The 13,915-nt window shown below is 42.6% G+C and overlaps 2 protein-coding genes across 7 annotated transcripts in view; one reads left to right on the top strand and one right to left on the bottom strand.

Annotated features, from left to right (window-relative positions):
* The window catches only part of LOC131877307 (uncharacterized), a 14,738-nt gene extending 2,566 nt beyond the window's left edge, over nucleotides 1–12,172 (top strand). The window contains exons 1-9 of one of the 4 annotated variants that reach the window (XM_059222917.1): nucleotides 3,978–4,171; nucleotides 4,880–5,030; nucleotides 6,610–6,667; nucleotides 6,732–6,802; nucleotides 6,986–8,224; nucleotides 8,384–8,560; nucleotides 8,633–8,859; nucleotides 9,177–10,220; nucleotides 11,506–12,172. In XM_059222917.1, coding sequence (XP_059078900.1) covers nucleotides 4,922–5,030; nucleotides 6,610–6,667; nucleotides 6,732–6,802; nucleotides 6,986–8,224; nucleotides 8,384–8,560; nucleotides 8,633–8,859; nucleotides 9,177–9,623 — 2,328 coding nt within the window. In that variant the 5' untranslated portion in view covers nucleotides 3,978–4,171; nucleotides 4,880–4,921 and the 3' untranslated portion in view covers nucleotides 9,624–10,220; nucleotides 11,506–12,172. Of the gene's footprint in view, nucleotides 1–3,977; nucleotides 4,172–4,552; nucleotides 4,816–4,879; nucleotides 5,031–6,609; nucleotides 6,668–6,731; nucleotides 6,803–6,985; nucleotides 8,225–8,383; nucleotides 8,561–8,632; nucleotides 8,860–8,941; nucleotides 9,114–9,176; nucleotides 10,221–11,505 lie in introns of those variants that run through there. The other 3 variants (XM_059222918.1, XM_059222915.1, XM_059222916.1) reach the window with 3 other exon arrangements.
* LOC131877308 (uncharacterized) overlaps nucleotides 11,930–13,915 on the bottom strand; it is a 15,583-nt gene continuing 13,597 nt past the window's right edge. Inside the window, exons 7-8 of one of the 3 annotated variants that reach the window (XR_009372869.1) lie at nucleotides 12,472–12,705; nucleotides 11,930–12,293 (exon numbers count right to left, since the gene is read on the bottom strand). Coding sequence is in view for 2 of the 3 variants with exons in the window: in XM_059222919.1 (XP_059078902.1) it covers nucleotides 12,175–12,293; nucleotides 12,572–12,705 (253 nt within the window). In the remaining variant the exon portion in view is untranslated. The remainder of the gene's footprint in view (nucleotides 12,294–12,471; nucleotides 12,706–13,915) is intronic. The other 2 variants (XM_059222920.1, XM_059222919.1) reach the window with 2 other exon arrangements.

Here is a 13,915-nt window from a genome sequence, read left to right as displayed (position 1 = left end):
AAACCCTGGCTTTCCTAGCACATGGATCCTAAAGCGCAGCTCATTATTACATGGATATTCATGAAGGCTGTCGCAAGACATATATATTATTGACTCGTCGACCGAAGCTGTTGGATGCCTAATGAGTACGACAAATGTCAGGGGCAATCTGAGAACAATCCTTTGGCGCAGACACGGAGTACATCTGCTGATTTAAAATTGTGGCCATTTTAAAAAAGCATGGCGCTCTCTTTTTGATTGTTCGCTTGGATGCTTCATAATGCAGTGCTTGTCACAGGTTTTTGTCTGCTCTATCAGGATAATTCTATATGGAACCTGGTTTTTAAGGGTGATTCACTGTGTTTTTCAGAGACCGGCAAGCACGTAAGCCTGTGCGGTCTATAAGTTTTCGTTCGTAAGAACTTGCCATTCTAGAGTAAAAAAGTAAAGCACTACATTTGCAATTTTAAAAAACCAAAAATTTGTTTTGGATGCATTAGCATTTCTTAGATTGGACGTCATCTTATCAGAAGTTTACTCGTCGGGTTATTCTATTCAGCAAATGGTTTAAAAAATGCCCAATTAACGTAGAATCCTTCAGTTCCCTTTTCCATTGTTGTTTAATGTAAAAAATGTACAAAATGTCCAAACAAAGATGGTGCAATGAAATGGCTAAACTTAAACTTTGAGGAGTTGCCTCAATAAAACCCACTCGCAAATATTCGAAAACAAAGCCTCTACAATTAAACACCTTACCTTCCCTATTGAGGCGCTTTACTACTAACTCGAGCGAGTGGAATCTCTTGACATCATCCCAAAATAAGATTGTGGCTTCTGCCAACGGTGCCATGAGCTCATGCATACGTCTGTATTGCGGTCCGAACCGAAATGATCTAAGCGTGCTTGCTGGAGTCATGGGTGATCGAGTGCCTGAGTGCTGGGTGAGGGAGTGTACACGGGTGATCCCACACAGTTTTGCTACACCTGTTGGTTATGTCATGTACTGAGGATTGAGTGCTTTGGTAGTTGAATGCGGTGAGAGCTCACGAGGTCACATTCCCACTGAATTCCGTAACACATCCTTGGAAGTTAAATCTCCTTCTCTCATCCAAAACCACCCTACTTCCAACGGCTGACGAGGAGATTTTTAATTTCAGTGTGATCGTTCATGATCTTCTGGCACTCGTGACTGACTTATTAATATCGTCGTACAATCTTCTACTAAAGCTTCAGGTAGAGCAGTGGCCGTTAGCAGATCTTATCTTGATGAACATGTTCTGATTATTCTCCAAGGCATGAGTGGGTATATGCATGATTTGAAAGGGAAGGGAGCTCAATCAAAAATAACCTCTTCAAGCTTAGCTCCTCATGTCCATTTTTGGATTGAGAATCCAGTGTTGTGTGGAGATGTGTACTGTATGGAGGCCCTCCTGATTGAGCGATTTGTAACACAGTTGGGTGATGTAAGCGTGCAATGTCAATCTCGACAATTCGAGATTTCAACCCTCCATATTGAGGTTGATAGCATCTATATTGTCGATTAAGATCCCTAATTAAGGCTGCTTGTTCTGGCCACATGACATCATTAGAGGTGTGGAAACAAGTTCTCTCCTCTCCGCTATATTTGAATGCAATAGATCGGGTCGTTAAACGCCTCGAAACCTTTATTGGTTACAAGAGAGGAGAACTCGATAGAGCGGACTAGCCCATTAAAATATCAACCCCACTCTTTATTAGAATGTAGTCGCTTTTGAACTTGGGAATCACGCTATCGTCATTGCTTCGTTGATGAACCACAAATTCTGATCAGGGATATTTACCCGTTGTAGCATTCGCATACGAGCATTACAACGCTGCACATGGGTGACCAAGATGGTTTTAAAGGGTTGAGGATTGCTTCAGGAAGTCTTTGATCTCGGCTTAACCTGCTTGTTCATGAACATAATGTATGTCCTGGCCAAACAGAAGAATTCCTGAAAGCGACTAATGCCCATCTTGTTAATACAACAATCCCTGTCAGTTGCTAAGGAACAAATTATCATTTGGGTGTTAATGAATAATGCCATGATACTTTTCTGCAGAGGGCTTAATCCTTCGCCTTTCAGAAGCTGGAAAAAAACAAACAATTGGACAGGTCTGGGCCGCCCTTTAAACGAATTTGATTTGCGATCAAATAGACAATTTCGGAATAACGGTTTTAATCTATGTTTATCAAATCATAGGCCGACCGCCTACTACTAATGTTTACGCACATCAAGTCTTTATCAACTTCGATCAATAAACCTCCCTGTCAAAAAGGGACGTGACCACGTGAGAGAGTGAGAGCATGTACAATGTACCTACATTGAACTAAGTAAGTACATGTACGTTGTGAGTACCATTGGGTGTTAGTATACTGCAGAGGCGTTTAGTTATAAATTTGAATTCAGGTCCTTGATCAAGGTGTGGATCTCAATCAAGGGCATGGCCACACATTATTGGCCACCAGTGCTACAAGAGGGTCAACTAAGGCAGCACATACGATACAATAATTAGTGTACAACACCCAGGGGTGGAAGATTGAAAGTGGTTGGATTGAGTCCCGGAAAATCGTGCTCGGTGAACTTGCTTGAGGACCTTTGAAGGACTTGTTTGGCTGTATCATGGCTTCCTTCTCACTCTTCGAACTCTTCCTTTGCTTAGTCAATAATGGTTGACATGAAGGAAGTACGATTCCACTTTCCGGGGCCTCAACCAGAGATGGGGATAGGCAAAAATATAGCTTTAGTCCAAAACGAAAATCTTTGACTTGTGAAGTGGAAGGATGGAGGCTAGTGTATCAAAAATTGGGGGTCATTTTGGAAATGATTGGTTCAACTAAAATTGGCCCGATCTTCCTCTTCATAAAATCAAGCTCAGATTCCTACAGAGCTTGGTGAAATTGACTTGTGGGTTGTGGGTCGAACTAGATTGCAATTCATGATAGAGTTTAATGTGGCAAAAAGTGAGGGACGACAGGAATTTAGAATCCTTTTACAGGATACGTTTATTGGCATGAGATGCATTTTTTCTATGATTGACAAAGCCTGCTCGGTTGTTAAACTTGTTATCATTTTGAAACATCGCCGTCATCTCGAGTGGAATTGAGAGCAGTACGGAGGGTTGTCGGGTACTTATGCGGTACATACGTTCATACATAGAATGATATTCATTGCCATGTGCTCGGTGGGAGGGCGGGATTAAGATTATTTGGCTAGGTCGACAAGAGAAGGACCACTTCCGAGGATAAGGAATAGATGAAGTCACAGATGGATTCTCGACGCTTTGTTAAGAATATCATTGAACCGTACCATCTCATCTTGATCAAATGTTGAACACGAGTCACGCTAGACATTAGCCATTATTTTCGAACTTAGCTTCCATTCAACGTATTTTTGAGATTATTCATTCTTTTGAGAAGGCATGAATGATGAAGTAAGCGTTACAGCCTTCAAACTATTAAGCAACACAAAAACACTAATTTCGACTGTCTTAAAAGACATTGAATGCAGAAATTGTAGATATGTGGACACACCAAATTGGCGTGAGTTATTCTTTCCCACCATTGACCATATGACATCGATCTTAATGCTCATGTTCAATTATTTTCCCCTACCAAGCCAGTTTTTTTGCCATTCCATGATCGCCTGGCTTGAGTTGATAGGGAGGCTTAGTTTTTTCAACCCCTCTCTCAAAAGTGGACATGTTGCCTGGAACAAACTGAAGTGAAGGAATATTCATCAAAACAAGTTGGTGAGTTCCTCGAGTATCCAATGAAAGCCATAAGAGGGTAGGTAGTGCTGGGTTGGTGACTCGCCCAGCAATCAAGGCAAAGGTTGCGTCCTAGTGTTCCCGGTCGGCTCCCAATGTTTTTAGGTCAATACTCGACAAACAATCAAGGAAAGCAAGCCTGCAGCAATCCGGGGGGATGGATCACTGACGACCTTCATAGCAACTCTTGGTAGAACGGAACTTTTGCCTCTGTCATTCTGTCTCGTTATTAAAGTGCGCTACAACATTCAAAGGGTAATTCCAAAATTGCCAGAGAACACTGAAAGTGCCATGTGAGCTCAACAACCTGGAACACATTTTCAAAGGCTGTGCGCATGTTTTCTGAAAAACTGCATTCCCTCCAGCTCAACTTTCGATGAAGTGTCGGATGATCGGTTAGTTGGTAAGTTGTTACGTTTTAACCTTGGAAAAGGAAAGAAAACACTTCGGTTAGGTTGTTTTGCCCTTCTCACCCATGAGGAAGTGCATTTCCACTTCACTTTAACAAACGGATCACGGAGCCTGACAAACATGCCTCATTTGCTTCAGGGATCAAGAAATCACAATGGAACACTAGACGGTGTTTGTCCTGGTAGGGCGGGTAGCGACTACAATCACCGATATTCTCGTTTTTTAAGGCACTTGATAACTATTTAGGTATAAGATATTGCACACTTATGACCCCAAGTTTGAAGCTGGGCTGAGCCGTGCTCTCAAGAGAGCTAAAAGTTTGGTAATAGTGGTACATGAACAATGTCACGAGAATCTCGATTCAAAATTGGCTCTGAAGTGGAACATTGGTCGAAGGTGAAGTGCAGTATGGTTCCAATTGCCATCTGGGTCTGAGGCAGTGAGGCGAAACCTTTGGGAACCCACTCTTGAAGCGAAAGAGATGTGGAACCAAACACTTTACTGGAAGGGTTGTTGTCATGTGGAGAACTTACTATTCAAGTGCCTGCTGATATGACCTTGAGCCCTACCAAGATCACTTTTTCTACCTCCATCTTCCCCTCTATCAACGACACCGTATCCCATCATAATCGCCCTGTAGGCCAATATCCTTGCGTAATAACTAGGTTCGCTCTAGATGTGTTTGTGCTCTTTGTTCCAGAAAAGTGTTCGCTTTCATCGCATTAATAGTTCTCGAGCCAAAATGGGTGGACAAAGTGGAAACTGGACCCCAACCAAGAGACGCGGTCCCATCGCCGCCGAATTCCAAGGACCGGGACCTGCCGCCCTGGTTCTACCTTCTCTTTTTGGAAGTAGGACTCTGATCTTTTACATTTTACCCAATTCTTATTTATGTTCCTCATTTTTCCATTCATAAAGAGAGAAGGAATTAACGTTAGCGTTTGGATGGCGGATGGTTGTTGCGAACTCTACCGAGGTTATTAGATCTACCCTCCTTTCAATGAGTCTTCATTTGATCTTAAGTCTTAAGAAATCCAATCTCAAAACGACTCTATTAAGCACCAGATTTCAACAACAAGTTTGTGACGAGAGTGGTTCTCCAAGCGATGAAGTTTGTCAGTTATATTGAGACTAGTCGTCATTCCAATCCCCCAAAATCCTCGGCACATCGACCATAAGGTTCTTGGCTCGGATTTATCAGCGACTCTGGGAGTAAAATAAATAGCTTAGGACCTCCGAATATGGTCGGTCTCGCTTTGAGAAATTGGGGCCAAGCAAAACCAGCACTAAGATGCCTAGTTTTTGGTGTGTCATTTTGAGCGTGGGTGTAGACAACCGTTTCTGTGAAGCACACACGAGATTGTCATGGTTGAGCATTTCAAACCAAGGTAAACTCGTAGCAGCGACCCAAAACTCGTCATGTTCATGAGCTTCCAAAAATTTAAGAATGCTCGTAACTCTCAAGTAACCTTGAATGTTCCTCGAAAGTCGGAGGAAAGTTGCTTGTGTTGCCAATCATTAGGCGGATAATAATAGCTCTGCTTGCTCGAAGGGAAGGAAAGAAAGAAGGTGGTAAACCAAGAATGGCTTCTTGACGTTCGACATAGGACAATCAAGTTCAGACGGAGACCTTCTATGTTGACCTGACACTTCCCTTCGAAAGGGTTCTTCAAAAGTCTGCAAACTATAAAACTTTCTTGGCTTGAATTTTCCAGTAAGTTCCATGGCAAGCGCAAACTGAGCAATTGTTAATTTATTCCGTCTGATGTGAGCTGGTCAAAAAAAAAGAAGTCGGCTCACCTCAACAGTCCATTATCAGCACCTTAAAGACATGCCCGATATGGTGCACAAAGCCCAGATGAGGGCTAATTTCCTTGATTGGTTGAAACTTCGAGAAGCGCGTTTTTAAGGATGACATCACCATCTCAGACTCACTGACTCATTGATGCCAGTGCTTGTGCCTTCCTCCGAGGCCCTAGAAATACGTGGGGGTTAGGTCTTTGTTTGAGGTTTAGGAGTACAAAACAGGTAACGCAATGGAAGACCTTTTGGAGAAGATTTCTTTCGAATTGGACATGATCGACCATGGTTGAATCGATGAGGGGGATCTTGAGAAACCCTCTCGTTGATTTCTTGAAGTCCAACACTTTCATAGACTCCTACGGGCATCTAGGAAAGGCATTTTGAACGGCCACTTTGTGGTACGAGCTCTATGTTTATTCAATTAAAGCAGACACCGACCATCTGCATGAAAATGAACTTCAAAAACTCAGGGCGGGGCATGGAATTCAATTGAAGGCATAAACTCAGATATGCATCGTCATCTTGGTTTAGTTAGGCGCTCAACCCTCAACCTTATTTTAATCGTGTCGTCTGTAATTTTGCGACGTAATATTTGAATCATGTCTCCAATGTTTTCTTCATCTTTAGATTCATCTATAAACGAATCTAACAAGTCCCGGGCTCCAGCCTACACTTTTGGTGGAAGGTAATTACAGATTTTGGACACATCTGCGTGTGAGCGATCTGCCACTTGAAGCATTATTTTTCAGGCATGAAAAGAAAATGATTGCAAACGCCCCAGCTCCCAACGCCTACAACACGGCCGGCCTTAACCCGAGAGGTAAAGTCGACTCCTAATATCTCCGTCAGAAACGAAATACTCGTTTCATTTAATGCCTTGAGCACATGCAATTTGCACTTATTGCATTGTCTTCGTCCATTAGCAATTAGAGTACTAGATAGAAAATATGCACAATTTCTTCATGCACCTATCTATCTGTTTCTTCTCTTTGGAAATGTTTAGGCAAGGATAATCCGTATGCTAAGACCATGGCTATCAAACTAAAGGACCCCAAACCCAACACCTACCCCGCACCTGGCACGTATGACCAAGCTAACGCTGAGTCAGTTATGCATGGCACACCTAAGTACAGTTTTGGTCTTCGGCCGGACATCAAAATCCTCTCCATTTCCCCCGCCCCTGGCACCTACGACACTGAGAAGGCCGAGGAGGCTCTTTTTGGGGCCCCAAGCTACAGTTTTGGGATCAAACCCGGCGATAAGATCAAATTCATGGTACCCGCACCTGGGTCATATGATATTGAAAAGGCTGATGAGGCGCTCTTTGGAGCCCCTAAGCACTCATTTGGACTTCGACCCGAAATCAAAGTCAAGTCTTACTCCCCCGCCCCAGGAACGTATGACACCGATAAAGCCGAGCATGCCCTAAACCAGGCACCCCAATATAGCTTTGGCTTGAGGCCAGAGGAAATCATCAGGTCCAAAGCTCCAGCACCGGGCACGTATGACATCGAAAAGGCCGACGAAGCTCTTTTCGGAGCTCCAAAACATTCATTCGGCCTTCGACCCGAAATTAAGGTCAAGTCCTACTCCCCAGCCCCTGGGACATATGACACAGATAAAGCTGATCATGCTTTGAACCAAGCTCCTCAATATTCGTTTGGGCTGAGACCAGAAGAAATCATCAAGTCCAAAGCCCCTGCTCCATGCGAATACGATATTGAGAAGGCCGACGAGATGTTGTTTGGGGCTCCCAAGTACACGTTCCGGACCAAGCCAGAAGACAAAATCAAAACCATCTCCCCGTCTCCCAATGCTTACGACAAGGATAAAGCAGACGAAATGCTTTATGGAGCTCCTAAGCATACATTTGGGGTCAAACCGGAAGACAAAATCGGCTTCAAGGCACCTGCTCCTGGAACATACGACATTGAGAAAGCTGACGAGGCTCTGTATGGGGCTCCTAAGCACACTTTTGGTTTGAGACCCGAGATAACAGTCAAGTCATTTGCTCCAGCTCCTGGCACTTACGACACAGATAAGGCTGATCATGCCATGCATCAGGCACCCCAATACACGTTTGGCTTGAAGTTGGTGGATAAGCTCAAGAGTATAGCCCCGGCTCCCAATACTTATGACCCGGAGAGTGATGATTTCTCCCCGTCCTACTCGTTTGGCATCAAACCCGAACAAAAGGCCAAACCCGATTATCCAGGTCCAAGCACCTATCGACCAGAAGATTGTTAGTATTCAAATAGGTTTCTTCTCCTTTTCTTCCATCGGGCTTGAAAACTCTATTGCACTTCCCAATTTGGTGGTGGCTCCTTGAACCCGTGCCCTTAAGTGTGAACAAAGAATGTTGTGAGTGGTAGATAATCAATAGTTGATTGCTTCTTTACAGGTAGAGACGATCCCAAAGCGCCGACGATGCATATTCGTCCAAAAGATCCTCGACCTTTTCTGACTCCCGCTCCCGGAGCATATAATCCCGAATCTGCCACCGACGATATCAAACCAACAGCGCCAAAGTATTCCTTCGGAATTAAAGGCAAAGACGAAAAGTTTGCAGAAGCCCCAGGTAAAAACCCTTAGGGCATCATTTGGCGATGAGTTAAGCCTGGGTGACATAAGACTTCAAACTTCATTGTAGCCCCGAATGCCTATTCGGTTCAACATACCATGGACACTCCATCGTATAGCCTCTCTGGCCGTCCCAAGGATGCTCGACACTTCTTGACTCCTGCCCCAGGGTCGTATGAGGTGTCTGACACGAACCAATACAAGGTGAAGGCTCCTGCTTATTCATTAAGCACGAGATTTAATTTGCCTACGGATGGAACCATGAAACCCGGACCAGGAACCTATCAACCCGAGAAGGTAAGAATCACTTGAACCGAAGTGATACTGGCGAATCGCCTCCATTCTAACTTAACACCTTCTTCATATGTCACCTACTAAGATCAACACTCGTGCCAGTGTTCCTCAATACAGCTTCGGCGTCCGGCACTCTCCATACGTGTACGGCGCTATGCCGCTTCCTGGAGAGATGATGAGACCCCTTCCATACTAACCCAAACTAATCCAATTCACTAACCGTCTGTCAGAAACTTATTCATAAATTTAGGTCCCAGGTCAGTTGATCTGTTTCAATCCGGAAGCTTGTCCGTCCACTAATTGTAAAACAACCGTTCCAGGTAAAACTGGACAACCCACCGGAGTATGCCTTCGGGATAAAGCACTCTCCCTACTTGGGATCTCTAAAGGGTGATGCCTGGGCTGGATCCACTACTGAGACCACTGGAAACGCCAACGCAAGACCACGGGATGTTCCTGAACCCGCCAAGACTACGATCGCCACCACTACCCCGGTGGTTCCAACTGCACAATTATCCAATGGCCAGGTCCAAGTGAATGGACATTCTTCAAACGCGGCCACTTTGGCAGCTAATGCTGCGGCTAGATTCGCTAGTACCAAGACAGTGGTGAAGGGTGAAGCCCAGACAACGACATCTTCCCGAGTTCACAGTGATGGCCATCGCATCCGAACTGAGACCTTCTCCTACACCAAAGGTCCTACTGTGACCAAATCAAGTGTGGCTGTCAACCGTACCACCCGGACCGAAACCAAGGCCATTGCTTGATCTACAGTCCCTTTGGCCTTCCGAATTCAGAAAGACAAGACATGGTGTGGCTAGGGGCGTTTTCGATTGAAGGGCCCGATGATGGCACATCTAAATATCCTTCACTTTGAGTTTCCTGTGAGAACAAGAGATTAGCAAAGAGAAGCACTTTTAGGGGCCTTGTGCCTGACCCTCTTCCCTTCAATAGTCTCTTCGACAATTATGTAACCCCTACTATGCACTAACTGAGATATATTATCAACTTATCATGAGTTACTTCTTGAAAAACCTATTCTGATCATTGGATTTCAATAAATCGGTGTGTTTACCTACATGTTATTCAAATTGTAATTAAAAAAAAAAACTTTGGCAAGCAGTTCACGAGGTGAACTAAGACAAAAGTGCGGGCGGGTGTTTCTGTGAATATCGTATCGACACTTTTCCCGATAAGCCCTTAACTAGAGCTAATCAAGACTCCCGTTGCCAAACTTCCTGATCAGCTCATTCGCGCTTATCTTATCAAACCCAACAGGCTTCAAGCTTTCGTGCTTAATCTGACATTTCCATGTGCAAAGTGATTGTTCATACCTGAAAATGGCATCAAATACCTCTGATAATGTAAGTATTAAATAACCCGCCAGTTGCCTTCTTCCATTAAGCTGATCGGTACACGTATTCGTTTATTTCGTTTCATCAATTTATAGCTTCATGGATTGTCAAATGCTTAATGCAAACTTGTTGAACGAACACCATAAAAAGAAGTGACATTTTGAGATAAAAAGTGCATAGATTCGTTGTTTATTCGTTGAGATATTTCGATATTCCAATTTGGGAATGGGCACACCTCGTACTTGGTGTTCTATGGCAATCACAATTGAGAAATGTCTTGCTTGCATAAAGAAATCTATTCTTGTTGCTAAGCCCTTCAAAAAGGCAGAACATTCTCAATTGGTGAAGTTCTTATGAACCTAATATTTAATATGTTACCCAGTCAATAATTGCCAAAGCAGTCTCTGCAACTTCTTTCAAGTTGGCAAGAAAAATTTTGATTGCAAAATATCTTTGAGAACTGTATAAAATGTATAACAATTCTGGGATAAGCTCATGCGATGAGTCTCAGCAATTGTGCTTAGCTTGAACATAGCAATGTTTGTTTTTGTTGATGAATTGAATAAATATAATTTGCCAAAAGCAAATTATAGATTGCACTTAAATCTAGAGAACAAAACTCCTTCCAATCGGGTCGTTTCTAAAAAAAATTATTCCGAGCATTTCTCGACGTTTTACTGACTATTCCATTGAAAATGGTTAACTATCCACATCAAAGAAATAAGTTTATTTCCCCACTAATTGGTCCATTGCAAATGGGGCGCATTCACATTCATGTTTTGCACTTAGATAGATAGATAGATTTATTTCAGGAACACTTTGATCATGATTAAATAATGTCGGCATTTCATCTTTGAGTTGTTCACCAAAAAGCTAAGATGAATTAATTTCTTTATACTTTAAATGAACATTGATGGAATGATTAAACACAATATTTCGAATCCAAGATTATTACACTTCTGAAGTAAAAGAGAAGCAATGAAAAAGCTGAAAGTTGAAAAAGACCTTGTTGTAGTATCCTTAAGGGAAGAGCGCACAAACATCAAGACCCCTAAGTTCTTCACGAATTCGAGTTGTGTTAAAAAAACATAGTTCTGGCACAGTATTACAAATACTGTTTGCCTATATATCCCAGTAATTTGTAACAATCAATAACTTTCATCCAAGCATGATACAAGTTGATGGGGCTCATTGTCTATATTTTTCCCATGGAATCAAGTCAGCTGCTCGTTTGGACCTTAGTTTGAATACTTAATAACCCCTATTAACAATACTCTTTTATCATCCCTTCCAGACAATCTCGTCGGAACAACTGACTCCGCCAAAGAAACCTTTACGCAAAAAGAGTGTTTCTTTTGTGCCCCGCGACGACATCATCGAATCCTCGATTCCCCCTCAGATTGCTCAAGTCGTGTCAGATAAATCTTCATCAGATGACGAAAAAATACCATCGCAAGAAAAATTAGGCACACTCTGCAACTCCCCAAAGGACATCAATATCGCCGTTCCAAACGCATCTAAAGATCGACCCATTCGAAAGAAAAGCCACGGCACACCTCCACCCACTCGAAAAGAGATTATGAAAGCAATGGCTGAAAATGATGAAGATGATGAGGAGATCCCCGAATTTCGAACCAAAACTTAAACATCATTTTGACAGGCACAAACTAATGTTTTTCGACAAAACCGTCGGAACCTGACAATAGATTCACTCAACCTCATCAGAAAATGTGAATTTTATTGAATCCTGGTTACAAATAGGAAGAATTCATTCATTCTCGACAGTACACACACGCACACACACAAACTTACGGTTTGTTGGTTTGGTTAATACAATATGAAACAATAATTTTAAAAAAATCAACGGATCTTGAGATTTCTTCAACGGAGGCCCACTTGATTATTTTCCTTTCGACTCGAGGTCAATTTAACGAACAACAAATTCACAGCCTCAATAGATGGATCACATCAACGACCAAGTTGATGATTTTACCATATTTTCATGGAGAACATCAGCAATTCCAGGGGCTTGTGTGACTAGCTGCCAACATGGGAAATGCTGGCAAACCCGGGAAGGACGTACTGGAAGGAAATATACAAAATTACAATGATACAGTGGGGCAACACGTTGAAAAATTAAGGATAGAGGAATGAAGGGGTTACACATCCAGAAACGAAGCCAGATGGTTTCCACTGGAAAACTTTGTTATACGCATCAGAAAGCGGGTGAAGAGTCAGTGTGCAGTGATCAGTTTGTTACCAACACCATTTTGGAGGAGCCCATCACCCTCTGATTGATTGCAGCATATTTCTGTCTCACTGTGAAAGCAGTTGTAAACTGGGTGGATTTCTATCCATACTCGATCGCCAGGCCTTGTTCTTCTTGGGCGTGATCTTGAGGGTCGTGTCTCGAGTAACCAAGTTCCTCATGGACCGTTTGAACTTCTTGCCCACGCTCAACAATTGCTCCCGATGTTCTTCTTGAGCACAAGAGCTGAAAAGAAAAATAGACCAATGGATGAACATCAACATCATGGGGATGACGACAATGACAATGATGACGATGATGAAGGGGTGAGTGTGATTCGCTGAAAAGGTGAGCTTGACAAAACGCTCACAGCCACAGAAAGAGAAATTCAAAACTACCGACAAACGAAAATTACATTAATGACGAATTACTCTATACAACCTCCATCTACGTACACATACGAGTACATGGCATAGTCCTTTTCTCTTCAGCACTTTGTTCGATCGAGACTGACGATGATGGCTAAAGAATTGCCGAAAAACACGTGTGACGAAGCAGCATGGTTCATAAAAACTTTGATAATGGTAATGGTGAAGAAAGAGTTGGAATGGTGAATGAGTAAGCAACTGAGCAGGCGGCAAAAGGCAATAAGAGCTTGTCCATCCGTCCTTTACTCAATGTGAATGGCATTACATGTAAAAAATAAACGAGGGCACGCTTCTAAAAGCCATTGATATAAATTGAAATGTGGAAACTAGTATCAGCATCGGTTTTTGGAAAAAGGCCTTCCTGACAATTGCAAGGAAAGGCACAAAATAAGAACACAGTTATCTCAATTAGAACTGACTGACTTTGAAATGAACATTTTTGTTTAACATGGAAATACTACCTTTATCATAGGGCATTTCTTTTTGTTCATTTTCATACTATTAGGCCAACGTCCAAACAATAGTAGACAAGTCATTAAGCATAACGCTAAGGAAAATTGTGGTAATCAATTTTCATCATTTTCTGCTTGGATCAACTAGATTTCCGTCATTTTACTTGTATTTTATTGTTCACAAGTAATCGAAAGAGAAGCTTTAGGTCTCTAAAATAAATATAAAAAATATCCATATCAAACATCGCTTAAAAAGTATTTCCCTAACCAGATAGAGAATAAATTTGGAGACAGAAAAACGTAAAATTCTCCGCTGAGTCGGCTCTTCTCCATATTATTGACAGGTGCCCGTTCAACTCTTTTCGAGGGGGGCAAATGATGGAAGAAGCTTCTGATGTTGGTGATTTGTGGCATTTCATACTTCTATCTCGCTTACGAGCGTACCTTGAGGGGGGAAACAAAAGTCAAAAACAAACAGGTGAGGAGGGCCAGAGCTACCTACTACGGTACTACCAATACTATCGACTGTTTATACCAAGTGGAGGATGCCTGGCTGTGAGAAATGGGAGTAATTGT

The sequence above is a fragment of the Tigriopus californicus genome, chromosome 3 (genome assembly GCF_007210705.1).
Source record: "Tigriopus californicus strain San Diego chromosome 3, Tcal_SD_v2.1, whole genome shotgun sequence".
Taxonomy (NCBI): domain Eukaryota; kingdom Metazoa; phylum Arthropoda; class Copepoda; order Harpacticoida; family Harpacticidae; genus Tigriopus; species Tigriopus californicus.
This window is presented reverse-complemented; position numbering and strand designations above follow the sequence as displayed.